The sequence below is a fragment of a genome, unplaced genomic scaffold (genome assembly GCF_019419815.1).
Source record: "Pyrus x bretschneideri cultivar Hongxiangsu unplaced genomic scaffold, Pyrus_bretschneideri_v1 Contig11, whole genome shotgun sequence".
Classification (NCBI taxonomy): domain Eukaryota; kingdom Viridiplantae; phylum Streptophyta; class Magnoliopsida; order Rosales; family Rosaceae; genus Pyrus; species Pyrus x bretschneideri.
In genome coordinates, this window is record NW_025999402.1 from 9,240,962 (window position 1) to 9,259,120 (window position 18,159).

At 37.0% G+C, this 18,159-nt stretch overlaps 2 protein-coding genes across 3 annotated transcripts; one reads left to right on the top strand and one right to left on the bottom strand.

Annotated features, from left to right (window-relative positions):
- Positions 1–850: 850 nt before the first annotated feature.
- LOC103930390 (zinc finger CCCH domain-containing protein ZFN-like) lies at positions 851–6,271 on the bottom strand. 2 transcript variants are annotated; one of them, XM_009339724.3, is made up of 8 exons: positions 5,755–6,271; positions 4,979–5,136; positions 4,751–4,813; positions 4,557–4,676; positions 3,822–4,115; positions 3,148–3,477; positions 1,651–3,006; positions 851–1,508 (listed from the first exon to the last, which is right to left on the bottom strand). In XM_009339724.3, the coding sequence occupies exons 1-7, from the start codon at positions 5,837–5,839 to the stop codon at positions 2,725–2,727; spliced, it is 1,332 nt and encodes a 443-aa protein (XP_009337999.2). In that variant the 5' UTR covers positions 5,840–6,271; the 3' UTR covers positions 851–1,508; positions 1,651–2,724. The 2 variants fall into 2 exon arrangements, with proteins under 2 accessions (XP_009337999.2, XP_009338000.2); XM_009339725.3 differs by having other exon boundaries at positions 3,822–4,112; positions 5,755–6,270.
- A 5,014-nt stretch (positions 6,272–11,285) lies between these two features.
- Positions 11,286–14,651, top strand: LOC103930396 (GDT1-like protein 4). The gene is made up of 9 exons (XM_009339733.3): positions 11,286–11,610; positions 11,688–11,753; positions 12,280–12,420; positions 12,696–12,794; positions 12,924–12,996; positions 13,153–13,241; positions 13,829–13,912; positions 14,096–14,155; positions 14,267–14,651. The coding sequence occupies exons 1-9, from the start codon at positions 11,530–11,532 to the stop codon at positions 14,453–14,455; spliced, it is 882 nt and encodes a 293-aa protein (XP_009338008.1). The 5' UTR covers positions 11,286–11,529; the 3' UTR covers positions 14,456–14,651.
- Positions 14,652–18,159: the final 3,508 nt, after the last annotated feature.

Below are 18,159 nucleotides of genomic sequence, written 5' to 3' on the forward strand. Positions count from 1 at the left end.
TGGCATGTCGCCCCATACAACTATGTCATCACAATATGCAAAGTCAATGAGATTCCCTTTATTCCCCCAAAACACTCTCATCAAGACACCAAAATCAGATCATGTGGCTCACTGCCCATGCCTAAAAGGACTCTTTGATTCCATACTGTCATACATTTTAACATTCTCGCATGACATTGCGTGTTCAACTTAAAATACCATTACAGTAGCATCCCCGTTAGATGTAAGCTAAAAACCCTAAACACAAACTTTTGGTGCATTGAGACTTGCATTTCACGCAACAATCTACACGAGGATATAGAAAAAACCAGCAAATTCCAAGCAATAAAAGTTATGCAATTAATATCCATCCAAGAATTGTAAAACTACCATCTCAACATCATGGAAGCAAAACTTAGTGGCGATGGCTTAATTGCCCCCCATACCCCCACCCAACCCAACTTCCAGCTACATGCATTAATATTCATCACACTAACTCATCCCACCTACTGTTCGACTAAAATCTAATCTACTTAATTCTCCAATCTCCACCACCAACAATATCCAATCTCCCATCTGTTGCAGGTAACTCAGAAGCCATAGCTAAGCAAGGAGAACTCTCTCTCTCTCTCTCTCTCTCTCTCTCTCTCTCAAGTATCTATATGCCCAATGAAATGCTTGAAATTACAGACAGAAAGCAACAATTTATAGCAGATGAAATGAAACCCTCACATTCTGTAAACATCAAGTGGAAAACTAGTAAACATCAAGTGGAAGCAGCAGAAGAAAACATTAGTAGCAACCACTTTCATTTAAAAAACGTGAACTAAAACTCATCACAAATTAATAGAATATCAGCACAAGACTAAAATAATAGAACATGGGAGTTGAACCTTAATCCTTGTCACAGAGTGTCACTCACAGTAGCTCTACTGAGCACTTACATTAATATATTGTTTTGGAAAGTCAATAAAATATCATTAAGAACCCCAAATAGCTCCATTAACAAGGAAAATGTTCCCTAAATTGCCTCACAACTATGCTAATCCTATCTCCAGGCACTGCTTATTCCACCAAAAAAAAACAATGGAAAATTATCCCACTAGATATAGAAATAAGCTAACCTGGAAATATAAATAAATTTCATAACTTCTAAGCAAACAAATCAAGAACAGATATTCTTTTTCCCATCCAGACTCCCAACAAAATCAAACATTACCCCTAATTAAACAATTTTTAATTATAAAATTATAAAATATAGAGAGGAAGAGTTAGATACGGCATCCAAAGCAATTACAGGTCTTGGGTGTGAAAGAACAGAAACCGAAAGGCCTGTTTGGAATGTTGCAATTGATGGCATAGCAACAAGGAGAAGGCAAGCAAAGACCTTTGGCACCTCCACAACAAGTACACAATGCACAAATCCGGAAGCTCCCCAACTTCCTCCTGGTCTCATTCATCACCAAAGTCTTCATCTTTTCAGCTCCGATCAGTGGCACCAGTGGCCCCACAGCTGCAGACCCATTGGCCTTAAAAGTTCAAAACAACAAACAAGCACTTCAAATCACAGAAAACCCAGAAAAAAAAATCATGACCCATTTGACAAGCAAAAGTACAGGGATCTATGAAATTGAAAGGAAAGTTGGGGGGTCTTTGAAGCGAAACACTCACATGGTCTAAGCTTGCTGCTTCAGTGGTGGAGATAGCGGTAGCCAAAAAGGACAGCAGGAGGAGAGAGAAGGTGACCCCATGAGCACGAGCAGGCATCATGAATTGCTTCTTGAGATGGGTGCTACTTTGGTGTGAGCTTTGAGAGGCAAAAGGTCATGGGAATTTGGTAAAAGAGTGTGAGCTGGGAAGTGGGTCCTTGATCTTTTCTCTTGAGCGGCCTTTGAATTCGATTTGGTGGATCATTAATGTTATGGTAACAAGGGTCCGTAATGGGTATTTGCTTTGAGCTGCTTGATTTGGTAAGTTTGGGTTTGGGGTTGAGGAATTGGAAAATCAAACGTAAAGAAATAGCCTAGAAAGGGAGTCGACTGTGGGAGTGGTTTTTAGTTGGGTTTGGGAAAAATTAGGAACAAGGGAGGATTGATTATGTGCAGTACAGGTACGAGGGTTTCTCTTGTCGGACCAAAGGTGCGGACCATCCATGCAGACCAATATTTAACAACGAGTCCGGATCCCTTTCCACCAAATCCATCTAGTCCAGGATCCGGACTGTTGGATTTTGATCAAACGGCTAGTTGGCGGAAGTGGGGTAGCGAGGAATGAATGATTGGATTTGGACATCCAAAGTGAATGAACGGTTTAGGTCATGACATTTATTTGGTCAAATGATGTCAACAATAAACCTGATAAAAAAACATATAAAACAAATTACAAGATGCATACAATATATTTTGAACTCTTTTTTATCCCACGACTCATCCTTCCCTACAATTTTCTATTTTTATCAAACTTTTCATTACAACTTACAAGGCTTCAAGTAATACCCGCGAAAAATAAATCATAACATGAGAAAATTTGGGATTTGGGATGGACAGAATGTTCACATTGGGTTTTCCAAGTGACAACATTTGGAGATGTTTTATACAATGCAGCAATGTGAAATTCAGAAAGTTGAATCTGTCAGCTGAATGCATTTTCAGGACATAATCAACTTCAATTTACAGATATCATACCAGACTCTTCTTTATCCCTCAAAAGATTGTTAATGTAAATGGCTCGCTTTCGAGCCGCTTTTCACTCCTCTGTGTCAATGTTATCCTCAGCACTAGGCATCTGCCTCGGCTCTGACAATGAAAGTCTCCTGGGCTTTGCTGATCCTGCTTCGACTAGCCCTTCTGATGATAAATTTAATGAAGCAGCCCCCGACGTTGAACCCAACAAACGCCGGGCTGGGGCATCAGCCGAAGATGATGCAGAGAGATTCAAAGTGAAGATACCCATAGGGTGGTTGAACTTGCAACTTGGTCCAAACTTACAGATACCATAACGAGAATAGAAGATGCACAAAGGTTCTCCCTGTTAAAAAGTGTACCAGATTCATCGTGTAAAATGTCACCAAGTTAGACTACTTAATGAAAGATGTAATAAGAGCACACAACTAGTTTCGAAACCATAGCTCAAGTTTATAACCAAACTCCAACAGTAAAAGTAACTCACCGGTCGTAAAGGAAGGCCCATTGGACTCAAAACACAGTCTGGAGCAGGAATTAACCTCTCCCTAGGATGATGGAATCTACAGACTGCACCAAACTTACAATCGCCGGTCTTCATATAAAACTGGCACTCAGGCTGGCCAGGTCTCTCAGGAAATACATTTTCCCTTTGCAATGCATAGAACCCCACAGGGATGGAACCGGAACTGTAAGGAGAAAAGCCCCCTTGAGATCCTGAATTTTCCGGTTCACCTTGGTGTGAAGTTCCATACATCTGACTGTTTCCCACTGTTTGTTGCTGACTCTCTGGAGATGAAACGGAGCCAACTTGGCCCTGCAAAAATTACCAACAAAATAAGCGTGTTGATTGTGCTCAGGGAACCATAGCGCAAATATACTATTGAACTCAAACTCAAAAGCTGCTGCATTAGAGCTTTTCTGATGGAGTGCAGTAAAAGAAATTGCAAACCATTTGATTTTCATCTTGTTTTCTTCTCATGAGATAGATTTTCAAACTATTATTTGTGCAGTAAGATCAACAATTTTAAACACACATGCATATAACTCCGATTAAATTGATTCCGAGACAAACAATAACTAGTTGCACCCTTACCTGCAATCATAAGGTAAAACAAGAGCATCAAAGCATTTTGCACAGAAGGGTACAATAAAACTTACACTGTATGTGTTCCATCCCGGGACTGATACCACTCCTTGAGGAACAATGAGAGGAGCATAACTTGATTGAGCTTGCCAGCGTGGACTGGGAATAAAAGATGCTCTTGACCAATTTGTAATTCCTCCCGCATACGACTGCTGGCCAGGAGTAGTTGGAGATTGGACAGTAGGATATACAGGAGAGGCGCCCACTGAAACCATCATATTAGTAGGTTGGGGATGGTGGAATTTACAAGTGCTTCCGAACTTGCATTGTCCAGTTCGTAAATAATAAGCACATTCGACCTCATTCTGCTAAAAACAAAGAACAAAAAGTAAGGAATTTATCGTACCAACTAAGATGCACACAAAGATCTACAAAACAATCTCTAAAGCAGATATGCATAGACATTTATAGATGTACAGTATGCCTTAACGAAAAATGTGCAGCAGCAGTTATTGTTCAATTCTACAATTACTTCAAATATACAGATAGTATACAAACAACATGGCCACCACACATATTCAAGTATAGAGTAAAAGTGGAACACTCGGTCCTAAGACGAAATGGTTTCTCCTCTAGCATATGGGTGATTCTTAAATCATTATTTTGTGTCACACTACTTGTAAAATTCACCACATCAACACGATTGGCGAGTCCCCTGTCTGTCCGTCATTCAAGTAAAGCAAAGAGAACGGAAATGAACAAATGAAGTGAAAATGGCACAATAATGAGATGAAAACAGAAAATCAAACCGGTCGAAGTGGATAGCCTAAGATATTTAAGGCAACTCTTCCAGCCATTCCCGCCTTGTCTCTAGGATGATGAAACTTGCATGTTGCTCCAAACTTGCAGGTTCCTGTCTTCAGGTAGTACTGCAGGGAAGTTTAACAAATATTATTGAAGTCAGACCAAAATTACACGACCGACCTTCCACAGAAATACATGCCTGACACTCTGGTTGTCCAATTCTTTCGGGGAACTCTCCCTTCATCCTTGCAGCGGCAATAGCCTGGCAATAAACAGAATCTTATTATACAGACATAATTTCAATCAAATTGAATGAAATTATTAAACTTTAGACACGAAGCATACTACCCTTGTGCTAAAAAGTATTGAAGAAAGATTAAAGATTACTAAACTCATAAAAAATCGCGTAAACATGGTGAAACTATACCAGCTTGCGGTTAGGTGGATGATTAAAGCGACATGTCGCCCCAAATCTACAAAGTCCTGTTCTGATGTAATAAGAACAATCTGGCTCTCCAGTACGCTCGGGATAGGGCCCGGCTTCCATTGTTTCACTTGATCTCAAATTCATTTGCCACATTGCATCTGAAATAACATTTCATAACTAAGTTCGTTACATTGTGTCATACAAACTCATCAAAATTCAAGTGAAAGGCATATTTTTGACGAGTCCATTTCGTCTGCATTCTGTTACCACTTGTATGCCTTAAGAAGACAATCAAGCAAATAAATTGTGCCTTAAACTGGTAATTAAATTCAACATTGACATTGCATTTTCTGTTTAAATTGGTTCTGAAATAACGGTTCTCATAGCGATTTTCGTGCTATAACAATTACTGTGTTTAAATCGTCACGGAATGGCTAAAACTTTGGTAAAACAAAACAAGAGGCAACATTCTGTAATCATTCGAGAACCGGAAAAAAAAATCAGATTAAAAAACAAAAAAAACATGCGAATTCAAGTCCTGGGAATCGAAATTGACGAAGCTGAAGAAGATTTGAAGCATTGATCACATCTGAATTGAGCTATTGAGAGGTCAAAAGGGACAATTCGCATCGGCGGAGGCAGCAAACGTGATTGGGGAAACAAGGAAACAATGGCGAAACAAAAGAGAAACAGAAACAGAGAAAACAACGACAATTATTGACATACAAAGACAAATGCATGTGCGTTGTGTTATGTAAGAGAGAGGGAAAGATGACCTTGGGTCAAGGAGGGTGACAGTGAGCGAGCGTCGGTGACGGGCGCGGCAGCACGAGACATGGGAATTCCGGCATCGAAGTCCATGGCTCCGTCGCCGGCGAGAGAGAGACAGTAAGTTAAGTCGTCAGCAGCAGCACCACCACCACCACCTGGCCGTCACTCTAGCAAACCCCACCGGAATTCCCATTCATTCACTCAACCCCTCCCCCTCAACTACCCGGCACTCTACCCAAATCCCCCTCTCAACGATCAGACACACACACTATATCTCTCCTCTCTCTCCCCTCTCTCCCTCTCTCTATCTAAACCAGACCAAACCCAGACCAAACAAAGAAAACAGAGAGCCAAATTAACAAGAATAACAGCTTTCTAGAGAGAGAAACTTTTACATGGAGAGAGAGAAAGCAGTTTTAACAGAGAGATGATGAGAGGGACAGAGAGAGGAGAGAGAGAGCGGTGTGTTCTCCTCTCCACAAACGAGAAGAGGAATAAAAACCAACCATCTCTCAACCAGACAAGCTTTTTCACCCGCGTTTTGGCAATAAACGGACCAAACCCCACACTACTTCCCTCCCCCGCGACTGCCTCAGCTCCTATACTCGCTCTCCCCGCTCCACGCGTGCTCCTCCTCCCTCACCATTCCCCTTTGCTTTTGCGTTTTTGCTCGACGTCAATGCCCTCAGCCAATTTTTATTCGACACGTTGTCGGCTTGCGCCGCGAGTAGGTTCCACTCTCTGGGCTGCGAATATGCGCTTCCCCCAAACCGGATACCAGAAACTCGGACCGCTTTCTGTAACCGCTTTTACTATTTCCAGCTTATTTCTTTATATTTTCCACTGTCTGCTCTCCCTCCCATTTTTTATTTATTTTGATTTTCAATTTTTTTAATAATAATCGAAATCTTACTAATTACTTTTTTTATTTTTTAATTAAAAGTGATTAGCTAATGATTTCGTCATGACAACCCATTTTTTTTGAGAGCTTTAAAAACTCACATAGATATTTAAGTGATATATTAATAAGAAAATAGTTGTAATTATATTCTTTTATTAATATGAAGGAAAGTAGTTGAGATATTAAAAAGGTTTCTAGACCAAAAATAGTCAAATGCATGCATGGTTGACGAATGAGTTTTACCATCGACAGAATATACAATTACGAAACGATGGGTCTAGGGGTCCCTCCTCTTTATATTTCTATATGCCCGTCAAGAAAACTAACACAATTTTACACGATCTAAAAAGTGTTTATAAAAATAAATTTAAACTACATTTTTGTTAGTTCGCAGACATAACATACTTAAAATGCAACAAAGTCTTAGTGTCTCGTTTTGATGTCTTCAGCAACTAAATCCAACGAGGAATAGTCACCATGCAGGAATCCGATGATCTGGACAACTGAGAGGGCGTCACCCTCAAGCTCAATCTGTCACTCGAAGGCCAGCTGGCCACCCTCCTGGCAACTTGAAACTTCACCACGTCAAGGCTCGTCACGTGAGATATTTTTCAAACAAAAACCGCTTCATAACGAAATGTTACACCGACACGCCAATTTTAATAACATCACAACAAACTCTATCAGCATTAAATTTCATCCACTACAAAGAATAACGAAAACTTTAAGACGAAAACGAAAAGAGTGAGCATTAAAAGAAGGAAGAATCACAATAATTAAGGTGAGATGATCAAGCTTAGAAAAAGGGTTATGTAAATGTACTATAAATATGGTTTTTGTGCCCTCTAAAAAGGGTAACCATGCATATTTGTTTTAGTTATTTAACCATCAGATCATGTCTAGCTACTCCCTGCTAATCCTGTAAAAAGCAACATGTCAATTTCTCCCACTTTATGCTATGCAATGGATTTATTTACTTTCGGAAGCTCTTCTAATTTGTTTCTGCCTTAATTTTGGTACTGAGATTTTGCACCTTTACATCCCTTCTTTGCATTATTGGCTTAGACAAAGTGGTCGTTCTGCTTGCTCAACGTATGAGTTCGACTCGCCACCAACGTTCGGTGGTGCTAAACATGACAAGATTTGTTGTAGGCTGCTGCTTATTTAATTAGTAAAGCTCTCATGCTTTTACTTTTATAATAGTTGCTTGACGAATGCCGTTGTCAAGACATCCATCTATTTTTGGAGTAGGATTTTTTTCCCTTCTATTCCCATCATCTTCTCTTCCTTCCTCTCACACATTGATTTTTGTCTTATTGTCTCTATAAAAAAATCAATATAAGATGTTGACGTGGCTTAACCGTGACTGTTCAAATAGAAGGGGAGAGAAGGGAAAAGAGATTAGGAGGGGAGATAATCATATTCCTATATTTTTCTAGCTAAATCTATTACCTATGCACCATTTGCATAATTATTTAGAGCGGTTATTGTTTTGTTGAGCGAGTAGATTATCTTTTTTTAGTGGATTTAACGATGACATGATAGTATATTGAGTTATTTGTTGGATCGATGCCTTCCAGTTTGTCCTCTTTTGTAACCGAATAAGAAAAAAAAAGAGTTATTTCAGGCACTTTATATAGAGTCGTTCATTACTCGTTTATATATATTTTTAAATTAAATTAAAAATAGAATAACTAGAAATTAGTACACCAAAAACAAACAAAATACATACATAAATGAAATGAGTGGGCGTGGGAGTAGTGAAAGTTGGAGGGAAAAGAAGGGGAAATTTGGTGGCAACACGAGAAATCCGCTGGGCAGTAAGAGGAGAGAAGAGGCGGGGGCCGTTTGAAGTCTTAACCGGCGGAGATTCACTTCGTTTTCACGATTCAAAAGTGGCGGCAGCTCGAACGCATTCCCCTCAAACCTGATTGGTCGAGCGGCTCATCTGGGTTGGGTTGGGCCCAGTTTTGGGCCCTCACTGGCCTTTCCTTTTTTTTTTGGTTTTGCAATCGCATCTTTTTTTTTTTTTTTTGAAGAGGGACAAAAAAAGAAGATGATTAGAAGTGTACGCATGGACGATTTCTATTTGTCCTTTGGCCTTCGTTTTTATGCAATGAGCTTTCTTCTACCCTCTCACACCAATTTGGTTGGTTGCAGATGCTTGGTGGAATTGCCAAGTGGCCCTCCCAATTGATCCATTATTTCCACTTCCAATTGAACAGCGATGACTCGTGTGTTTGTGTTTGTGTATGCATTGATCTACTATACTTCACCATAATAAGATCTTCATACAGTGCCTTACATCTTTTATATTTGATATGCATTTGAATTTTAACATTTTTAAACGACTCAAAGTACAATTATGTTATTTTATTATTACTATTTGCAAGACTCGGTCCATGGCAACGTATAAATTAGTTGATTTGTCTATGATTTGCGCGTATACAAGCACAATGAACGTGATAATAAGATCTTCATACGGTGCCTTACATCTTTTATATTTGATATGCATTTGAATTTTAACATTTTTAAACGACTCAAAGTACAATTATGTTATTTTATTATTACTATTTGCAAGACTCGGCCCATGGCAACATATAAATTAGTTGACTTGTCTATGATTTGCGTGTATACAAGCACAATGAATGTGATTCACAAACTTTCTCTTTAAACTGAACATACAATAAACGTGAACAAGTACGTGCTTTATGCGCAACTTTAATAAGGCCGTTTTACCTAATGACGTATGAATTCCAACTATAGATTACTTGTGCGTTGATTGCTTATGTGAGAATGAAAACATAAGGGAGTCCCACACCATATCATGAATTCAACTTCTGACTAGAAATTGGACTCTTGAAAGAGACCTAATTATTGTGAGTTTGTAAATATCTTTACAAAATCAATAATGTAATTTAGCACACAAAATCATCTATAACATTCTCTAATTAATATGAACTTTACTATAGCATGTGACACTGAGAATTATTCATTTGAAATATTGTATTTTCTTATTAATGCATTTGAAATGAAAAGTTAGTGCAGGCTAACTCCATTATATACGGCAGTTTGAGGTAATTTTCACAATTTGGTCATGTAGTTTTACATTTGAAATCATATCAATTTATACATTCAATATGTTTAATGTTGTTGATAATTGGAAGTTTACAATATCGTCAAAGTAATATAGTGATAAGTAGAGTGTCGTTCAAACAAGGATCGGATTAACCTAAATTTACTATTGAGATTGACTTCAAGCTAAACTTAAATAAAAGAAGGATTACGATAACAACTTCAAATATGCAAAGAAACGAAACGAAAGTAAAAATAATAATTGATCGAACATGAAGTTAAAGTGAATGAATTATGCAAGATTAATATATGGAAGCACTAGGACATCAAGTTCCTCATTCTCAATCTCATCTAATCCCGTTATTCATATTAACATCAAATTATTCCCATGTTACTAGCAATTATCCCTTGATTCATCAACATTTCCTGTCAGAATATATTAACCGTGTTTCTAACTATCCACCCATGCTATGTCTAGCCACAAATATAGATAACCGAAACCCTTTACGCTCAATGGATAATTACGCGATACTACACAAAACATAACCAGTACGTCTACTTAATTATGTAATTCATGGTAGTTGTTATGAGAAGCAATCTACTAAACTCAACATGTCAGTCACAATTTAGTTATTCACACAAATAATAGCCAGTTATTTGATAACGATGAAACACAATAACAATTACTCAACATGAAAAATAAATAAGATTAATATATAATAACGAGAATTATATGTTTATGATCAGAGTACACCTAGTCATAGCAAAAGGACTTAGTTCATGATTAAACTAATGACAAACATGAATGAATTCAATAAGAAACCCAAAACTCCAATTCTGTATTCGTGTGCGAGTATGTCCTGAAAATCTGCAATCTTCTTCCCTAGAGGCACACCCGGATTCGGCTCTCAATCTTCTCCTCTTTTACGGGGCTGGGTTCTCCTTCTTTTTTATATTTTATCCTCGTCTGCCTCCAAATGAGGAATTAAAGTCCTTCTCCTTGTTGGAAAAGTCCAACCGCCACTTTTTATGAAGCCCAAATTGGACTTATTTGATGAAGCCCAAATTCCAGCACAACTCTCACATAGCAGAAGTTCACTTCGTTATTCCTTCATACTTTCCTTATAATTCTTTTTAAAAATCCATATTTATTTCCGACTATTATTTCTATAAAACTCACACAAAACACATCAAACTCCCCAATTTAATACAAAATCATGATCAGATAATAAGTAAAAGAGGTAGAAAACATGCATATAAGATCACCCTAACATTTAACCTTGTGACAATTATATAAATGTGAAATTAAGTCTGTTTGAACATGTGGTCAATCGTTAAATTGATGATACAGTATATATGAAAATCATCATTAGGATAATGTATAAGTCAAATTGACACCAATAAAACCAAATTGTGCGATTGATTCGCGTTATATTGCAAAGTATCAAAACTCTGATAGTTTGAGAAGAGAGTCCCTAAAGAAGAAGAAAACATATTACTAATACGATTTAAAAACGTCGTCCCTTTTTCACTTTATTCTGGGGTCAAACCTTCCACTATTTAAAATTTTTAATATGTGAAACCTTCATACTCGTAGAGATCTTCGCTTTCAGCAAAGATCTCTCCCTCTCCGTCTCTCGTCAGATCTCTCCCATTTCTACAGGCTTTACGTAGGATCTCAGTAAACCACTAAGCAAGGATTCAGATCCATTTTCCTGAGAAAATCCTCCCTAAACTTTTCCCCTCTGATTCCATCGACTACCCATCGCAGCTTCAGAGTTCAGACCTTCCAATTTCTGCAGTCATGGGGTTTCGCTCGATTCCCAGAACGATTGCGTACTCCCTCCCCCTCCTCTTGCTCCTCCTCCTCGCGGTTTCTGCTCAGGTAGCTCTCTCTCTCTCTCTGTATGCATACATATAGGTATATATGATTCTAATTGTGGTGATTTGTTGGGTGATTAGGAGTCTGGGGCTGAAGCTGAGAGGGGAGGCTATGGGGGATCCAAAGATCTGGGCCGTCGTAGCAAGGTTTGACAATCACCCTCTCTTTATCATCTTACAATCTCTTTGGTTACTGAGAAAATGGATCAGAAACGAAGACATTGAACATTCCCTAACCATTATTTATCTGATGGGTCATGTTTCTGTTCTCTGATTGTAAGCAAGTTACAATGTGATACTGCAAGACCTGTTTAGAGTGGGGGAGTTGGTAGCTTGTATAAAATTCAATTGTATGTTCATCGAATTAGGTAGTGTTGCGTAAAGTAAGTTTGTTATTTGATTTGATTTGTAGTTTGATGCTTTAGAAGCTTGGATACAGTTATTTGGAAGTGGCGCGTTGTAGGTCTGAAATTTGGACGAAACTAAACTGAATTTGGTTCTTTTGCGCAACATTAGTATTCATTTCGTTTATATTTTCATGCTTTTGATGGGGTACTTGGATTGGATTTTTGTAACTTGTATGCCTAACACTCAATTGTATTTTTTAAATGGAAAATTCTGTATGTTGTTCTTTGAATTTCTTCGTTAATACTACATCAATTTGTCTGTACAGATAAAATTTGGTATTCTTGAAGTTAATACTCTTGGAGTCAAGACAGAGGGTGACTCAGTTGCTATCGGCCTCCACGTGGACTCAGGTCTTGGAGTTTTCGATGCCTTTGTTGCAAGCTTGTCAATGATACTAGTTAGTGAGGTTTGTGCACAAACTTTCCAATCTTGTTTAGGTAAATTTTAGTTTGAAAGTTGTGGTAATTTATGGGAGGTTCTCACCTCCTTGTTCTGTTAGTAATCAGTAATCCCATAATAACAGAATGAAATTTGATGGCCTGGAACCAAGTCAAGTGTATATAAACAAATGATCGAGCTTGCATGGTGGTGCTATTTTTGTTTTTATGTTTTTGAACCTGTTTAACAAAGAGAGCTATGTTGTTTAAACTAATATTTTTCCCAATTGATAACTGCTACTAGATTGGAGACGAAACATTTATAATAGCAGCTCTTATGGCAATGCGTCACCCCAAGTCAATTGTCCTATCTGGTGCACTTTCAGCCTTGTTTATAATGACGGTAAGTTATCTGATATTTCAATATGCAATTTGTTTCCATGGTGTTGTAACAAAACGGTTTCAAGAACTGAAAAGTGCAATTTGTTACTATTTATCTGATCGAGATTTAAGTTTTGTGTGTGTCAATTAGGTACTTTCCACTGGACTTGGTAGGATTGTGCCAAACTTGATATCAAGGAAGCATACAAATAGTGCAGCTACAGGTAAAGCTACCCATTCTTTTTGTTACTTGACCACTAAAAAATTTTATGAGAATTGGATCTTTCATTTTTTTTTTTTTGGCAATAGAATCATAGACACATGTTCTTGCTTCAATGTTTGATGGTAAATCGAGTTTTGTAATTCTATTTTCTTTGCAGTTCTATATTTATTTTTTGGACTGAGGTTACTTTACATTGCTTGGAGATCATCTGATTCTAAATCTTCCCAGAAGAAAGAAATTGAAGAAGTAAGTTTATGATATGTTTTCACTTTTTAGCCTTTTAACTGATTTGTGTTTATTTATGATCTCTAGATAGATGGATGGTAAACTAGCAAATGATTGGTGCCTGTACTACCCAGTTTTGGATCATAATATTCAACTTTAGATTGGATAAAGCAATATTTAAATTATTTCGAGAATTGTTTTGATGCTTTTGAATGAACATGTGAACAAGGGAGGTCTTCAGAAACCTCCGAAAAAAACCTCATCTGTATAGTGATGAAGACTGCCAAAAAAACTTTACCTCAACTGTGCAACTGATAAAGCAGGCTGATGACATTGAGTAAACCGGTGTCGTATGTTTAAAACTTTTTACGGTCTGTGGTTTCCCTTGAGTTAGCCATGAAAGGACTAGGAATTTAGGAGTAGTGGGAATAATCTCTTAGAATTCATATTTGTTCTAAATTGTTTGCCTGCATTATTCCTGATGCCTGATCACTTTTTATATCCTCATGTTTTCATTGCATTTATGAACTTACAACATGAATTTTGTCCCTCCACTAGTGTTTTTGGTCGATTGTTGTCTAAATTTGCTTGGAATCTGATATATCTAGGTTGAAGAGAAACTTGAGTCTGGTCAGGGAAAGACACCCTTCCGCCGTTTCTTTTCCAGATTTTGTACACCTATCTTCTTGGAGGTATGACTGATTTGGTTTATTTGATCTATACTTGTAGCGCATGCTTGTAGCAAATATGATCCGTATCTTATTCTATAGCTAAGCGATGTTGAGAATCAACTCATGCAGCTGAGACCTTTGAGCTGTTAGTTTGAAGTCTTATGATAACCTTCATTACTAACTTAATTCTGTTTGCTGTTGCAGTCATTCATTTTAACGTTTTTAGCAGAGTGGGGAGATCGCAGCCAAATAGCGACAATTGCTGTAAGATGAATATCTTTGAACTGATATATTAAGTCCCCTTTCATAGTTAATGTTATATTTAGTCAATACTTTTTCCTCTTGAACTGAGATGAGTTTCTTTGAACCCTGCAGCTGGCAACCCACAAAAATGCGATTGGAGTTGCGGTGGGTGCAACACTAGGACATACAATCTGCACGTCTGTGGCTGTGGTAGGAGGGAGTATGTTGGCATCCAAAATCTCCCAACGGACAGTCGCTACAGTTGGAGGCTTGCTCTTCCTATGCTTCTCCGTATCGTCTTATTTTTATCCTCCTCTGTAAGTGCAAACTGTGAACCCTAGGCTAACCTGATTCTTTTAAGAGCCTTGAATGCTCTACACATTTTGTTTTCGTGTTGTGCTCCGTTTTTATTTTTTCGGATTTCTTCACCAGTAGAGCATATGAGGCTCGTTTATAACACATCATTCTGATTTGTTTGTAAAATGTTAGCATATACTATACAGTGATATTTTGTGTCCCTCCTCGGTTGCATTGCCCCATTGTTAATGATGCATACCACGAAAGAAAATGTAAACCCATTTTCTTACAAACGTTTTCAATTACATGGTCTCATCCTCATGTGAGATGAATCAAAGTGGAAAACTTTTACCCGAAAAAACCGCATACGTGAAATAGGCCAGTTGCTCGTGACAATGTCTGTAAGCGAAAAATGAAATCAGTAACGTGTTCGAAAGAGAGACTTCACTCTATTCATGTTTGGTTGATTCTCATTCGTGTCTTACAAATAGAGAAATTTTTCATTGTGATCGGAATATTGGTATACCACGTGTTTTTATATAAGTGGTGGTAAATTGTATTTCTTTTTAGTTACTAATTTTTTAACACACATATTTCACTATTTGTATAATAACACGTGGTGTACCATCTTGTGTTCTAATCACATTGAAAAATCTCCCTTACAAATAGCCAAAAAAAGAGACTTTTCGTTGATATTTTTTATAGGAAGAAACCCTATTTTGGCAACATTTTGAATCTCACTATTCTTTATTTCACTTCATTGTTTAGTTCTTGGATATTATATTAAAAACACATTTAAGCTCAATAAACGGTAAAACCAATTCTAAATGCTTATAAAGTTTACCTTAATGCATAAGAAAAATATTTTGTCCAAGTAAAAAATTTGGACTTTTTCCCCAAAAAAAAAAAAAAAAAAACATGTGCTAACACTTACGGTATTTAGTCGGTTTTACAATTTTGTACAAACTTCATCATAATCCATTTGCTTTCACCTATGCCTCACCGTAGAATTTGAGAATTTATGTAAAACATTCCGTTGATATTCTTGAGGGTGGAACCTTATATTGGCAATATTTTGAGCCTCACAACTATTTATTCCACTTATTATTAGTCGGTTTTGTATTTTTTGTACAAAGTTCATTATGGAATCCATTTACCTTCACCTCCACCTCACCATGCGGTTTTGAAAACTCGTGTAAGACTTTTCATTGATATTCTTGAGTCTGAACCCTATGTAGCAACATTTTGGGTCTCGTTACTATTTATTCCGTAATCAATATGGGCTAGGGTTTAGTTTTAATTGCATGAGTCAACTATTGTTGCCTGTACAAACCATTGGTACTGAGGGTAAGACATTTATAGGAGGTAGGGTTTAGCTTTAATCTCATGGATGGACGATTGTTGTCTGCATGAAGCATTGGTGCTAGGGGTGGACATTTATAAGCCGCCATCAATAGGGGTAGAGTATAATTTTAATCTTAGGGGTCAACTATAGTTGGCCGCACGAAACATTGTTGCCGTGGGTGGGACATTAATAAGACGCTATTTTATCTTTTTGTTAAAATTTTCTTTTTTTCCCTTACCTTAACACCAAACTATCATCTTCATGCTCTACAAAATGTATTTTCGATGAAGATTTTCTTATAATCCATGTCAAAATAATTAAAAACAAGGATATAAATATAAATCTAAAATTATTTGAATTATAAATAAAGTAAGATAGGAAGAAAAAAAATTAAATGGAAAATGAAACAATCGGTACTTTGGTACCGGTTATCCCAGATTATAGTCGCTATAAATAGAGCGACTATTGTTGTAATAGTCGCTATCAATATAGCGACTAAATTTCTGAAGAGTCGCTACAATCATACCGATCCTTCTAACGAGTCACTTCCGCCATACCGATCCCCACTTTTCAAATTTTTTTTTCTTTTCACTTTTGTTAATTTTTCTTTTAGTTCTCTTACCATAACAACAAACCATCATCTTCATATTCTTCGAAAAAAAAAAAATTCGTGCAAAATCTATTATAATTCATATTTAAGCACTTGTAATCAACAATTTAAAACCTAAATTGAAAGATATTTGAATTTAATAGTGGTTGCTCAAATAAAGTAAATAAATTATGATAAATGTTGCTATATGGTTGGGATATTATTGTCATGACATTCACTTTTACACTTATATTGCCAAGTATTCATTATTGTGATATAAATTGTGATAAATGCTGCTATATGGTTGGGATATTACTGTCATGACATTCATACATATTTGTACATGCTCATCTGCTGCACCCTGGTGTTAGTACTCCGCCCAAGGCTAGGGCCAGTCCTTCACGTGTATGTTCACATTCGCACCATTCGCTCGCCTTGGATCCAAGTTAGGTGCCAGTCATGTTGTACAGATTGCATTAGGCAATTCCGACTTGTATGTGACCACGCCTTGACGCCAGTCTTCACGTGATCGTAGTACTATAACGTATTGATTACACCAAGTCCAGTCGTACATGTTGCATTATGCAACTCCGACTCATGTGCTAGCATAGATTGATGAGCCATTGATTATACTTGTTTATCACATGATTATATTATTGTGGCATTGATATATCATGACTTGGCATATTTCCTGGTTATATTGTTGTTATTGTTGTTTACATACCTATGTAGTATGTTTTAAGGAAACTATACTTGTTTTACGGCGAGGGGTTAGTATGTTCAAAAATAAAGGTTTTCGTACGACTGTTGTTTTGCTGACCCACTCAACTTTGTTTTTCCCCCTTCAAGACCTAGATAGCTGATTTCTTCGTGGCACTTGAGGAACCTTTGGCAGTTCTGACATCATCTTCGGTTCAAATGTATGAACTTATCATTGTTGTGTAATAAGTGTACTTTATCTGCTTTTACTACTTTTTGGTAGACGTATTGTCTTTTAAACTCTGAATAATTGTAGTGGGTTACTCCCACGATTGCGCACTCTTCCACTGTTAGTATAATTAGTTCTGATTAGTTTTAAATTTATTCACTTTTTCACATCACTTACCCTTATGGTTATGTCACCTCATGGTGATGGCCAGCACGCTTCGACCTTCCTAGGTCGGGTTGTGTCAGTTTAGTTTTAATCTCATGGATGGACAATTGTTGCATGCATGAAGCATTGGTGTTGGGGGTGGACATTTATAAGCTACCATCAATAGGGGTAGAGTCTAGTTTTAATCTTAAAGGTCAACTATAGTTGGCCGTACGAAACATTGTTGCCATGGGTGGGACATTTATAAGCCGCTATTTTATGTTTTTGTTAAAATTTTCTTTTTTCCCTTACCGTAACACCAAACTATCATCTCCATGCTCTACAAAATGTATTTTCGGTGAAGATTTTCTCATAACCCATGTCAAAACAATTGAAAACAAGGATATAAATATAAATCTAAAAGTCTTTGAATTATAAATAAAGTAAGATAGGAAGAAAAAAATTAAATGGAAAAAGGGAAAAAAATTAATAGAAAGTGAAACAATCAGTACTTTGTTACCGATTGTTATCAATAATAGTTGCTAAAAATATAGCGACTAAGCTATATAAGTCGCTATATCTTACGGATCCCTACTTTTCAATTTTTTTTCCTTTTTACTTTTGTTAATTTTTCTTTTATTTCTCTTACCATAACAACAAACCATCATCTTCATATTCTTCCAAAATATTTTTTCGTGCAAAATCTATTATAATTCATATTT

Excerpts from the sequence above, each read along its gene's own strand:
- LOC103930390 (XM_009339724.3), bottom strand. The coding sequence starts at position 5,839 with ATGGACTTCGATGCCGGAATTCCCATGTCTCGTGCTGCCGCGCCCGTC. Across the intron at positions 5,137-5,754 it reads GTCACCCTCCTTGACCCAAG|ATGCAATGTGGCAAATGAAT; the intron begins GTCATCTTTCCC and ends ATGTTATTTCAG. Across the intron at positions 4,814-4,978 it reads ATCCACCTAACCGCAAGCTG|GCTATTGCCGCTGCAAGGAT; the intron begins GTATAGTTTCAC and ends GTTTATTGCCAG.
- LOC103930396 (XM_009339733.3), top strand. The coding sequence starts at position 11,530 with ATGGGGTTTCGCTCGATTCCCAGAACGATTGCGTACTCCCTCCCCCTC. Across the intron at positions 11,611-11,687 it reads TCCTCGCGGTTTCTGCTCAG|GAGTCTGGGGCTGAAGCTGA; the intron begins GTAGCTCTCTCT and ends TTGGGTGATTAG. Across the intron at positions 12,997-13,152 it reads TACAAATAGTGCAGCTACAG|TTCTATATTTATTTTTTGGA; the intron begins GTAAAGCTACCC and ends TTTTCTTTGCAG.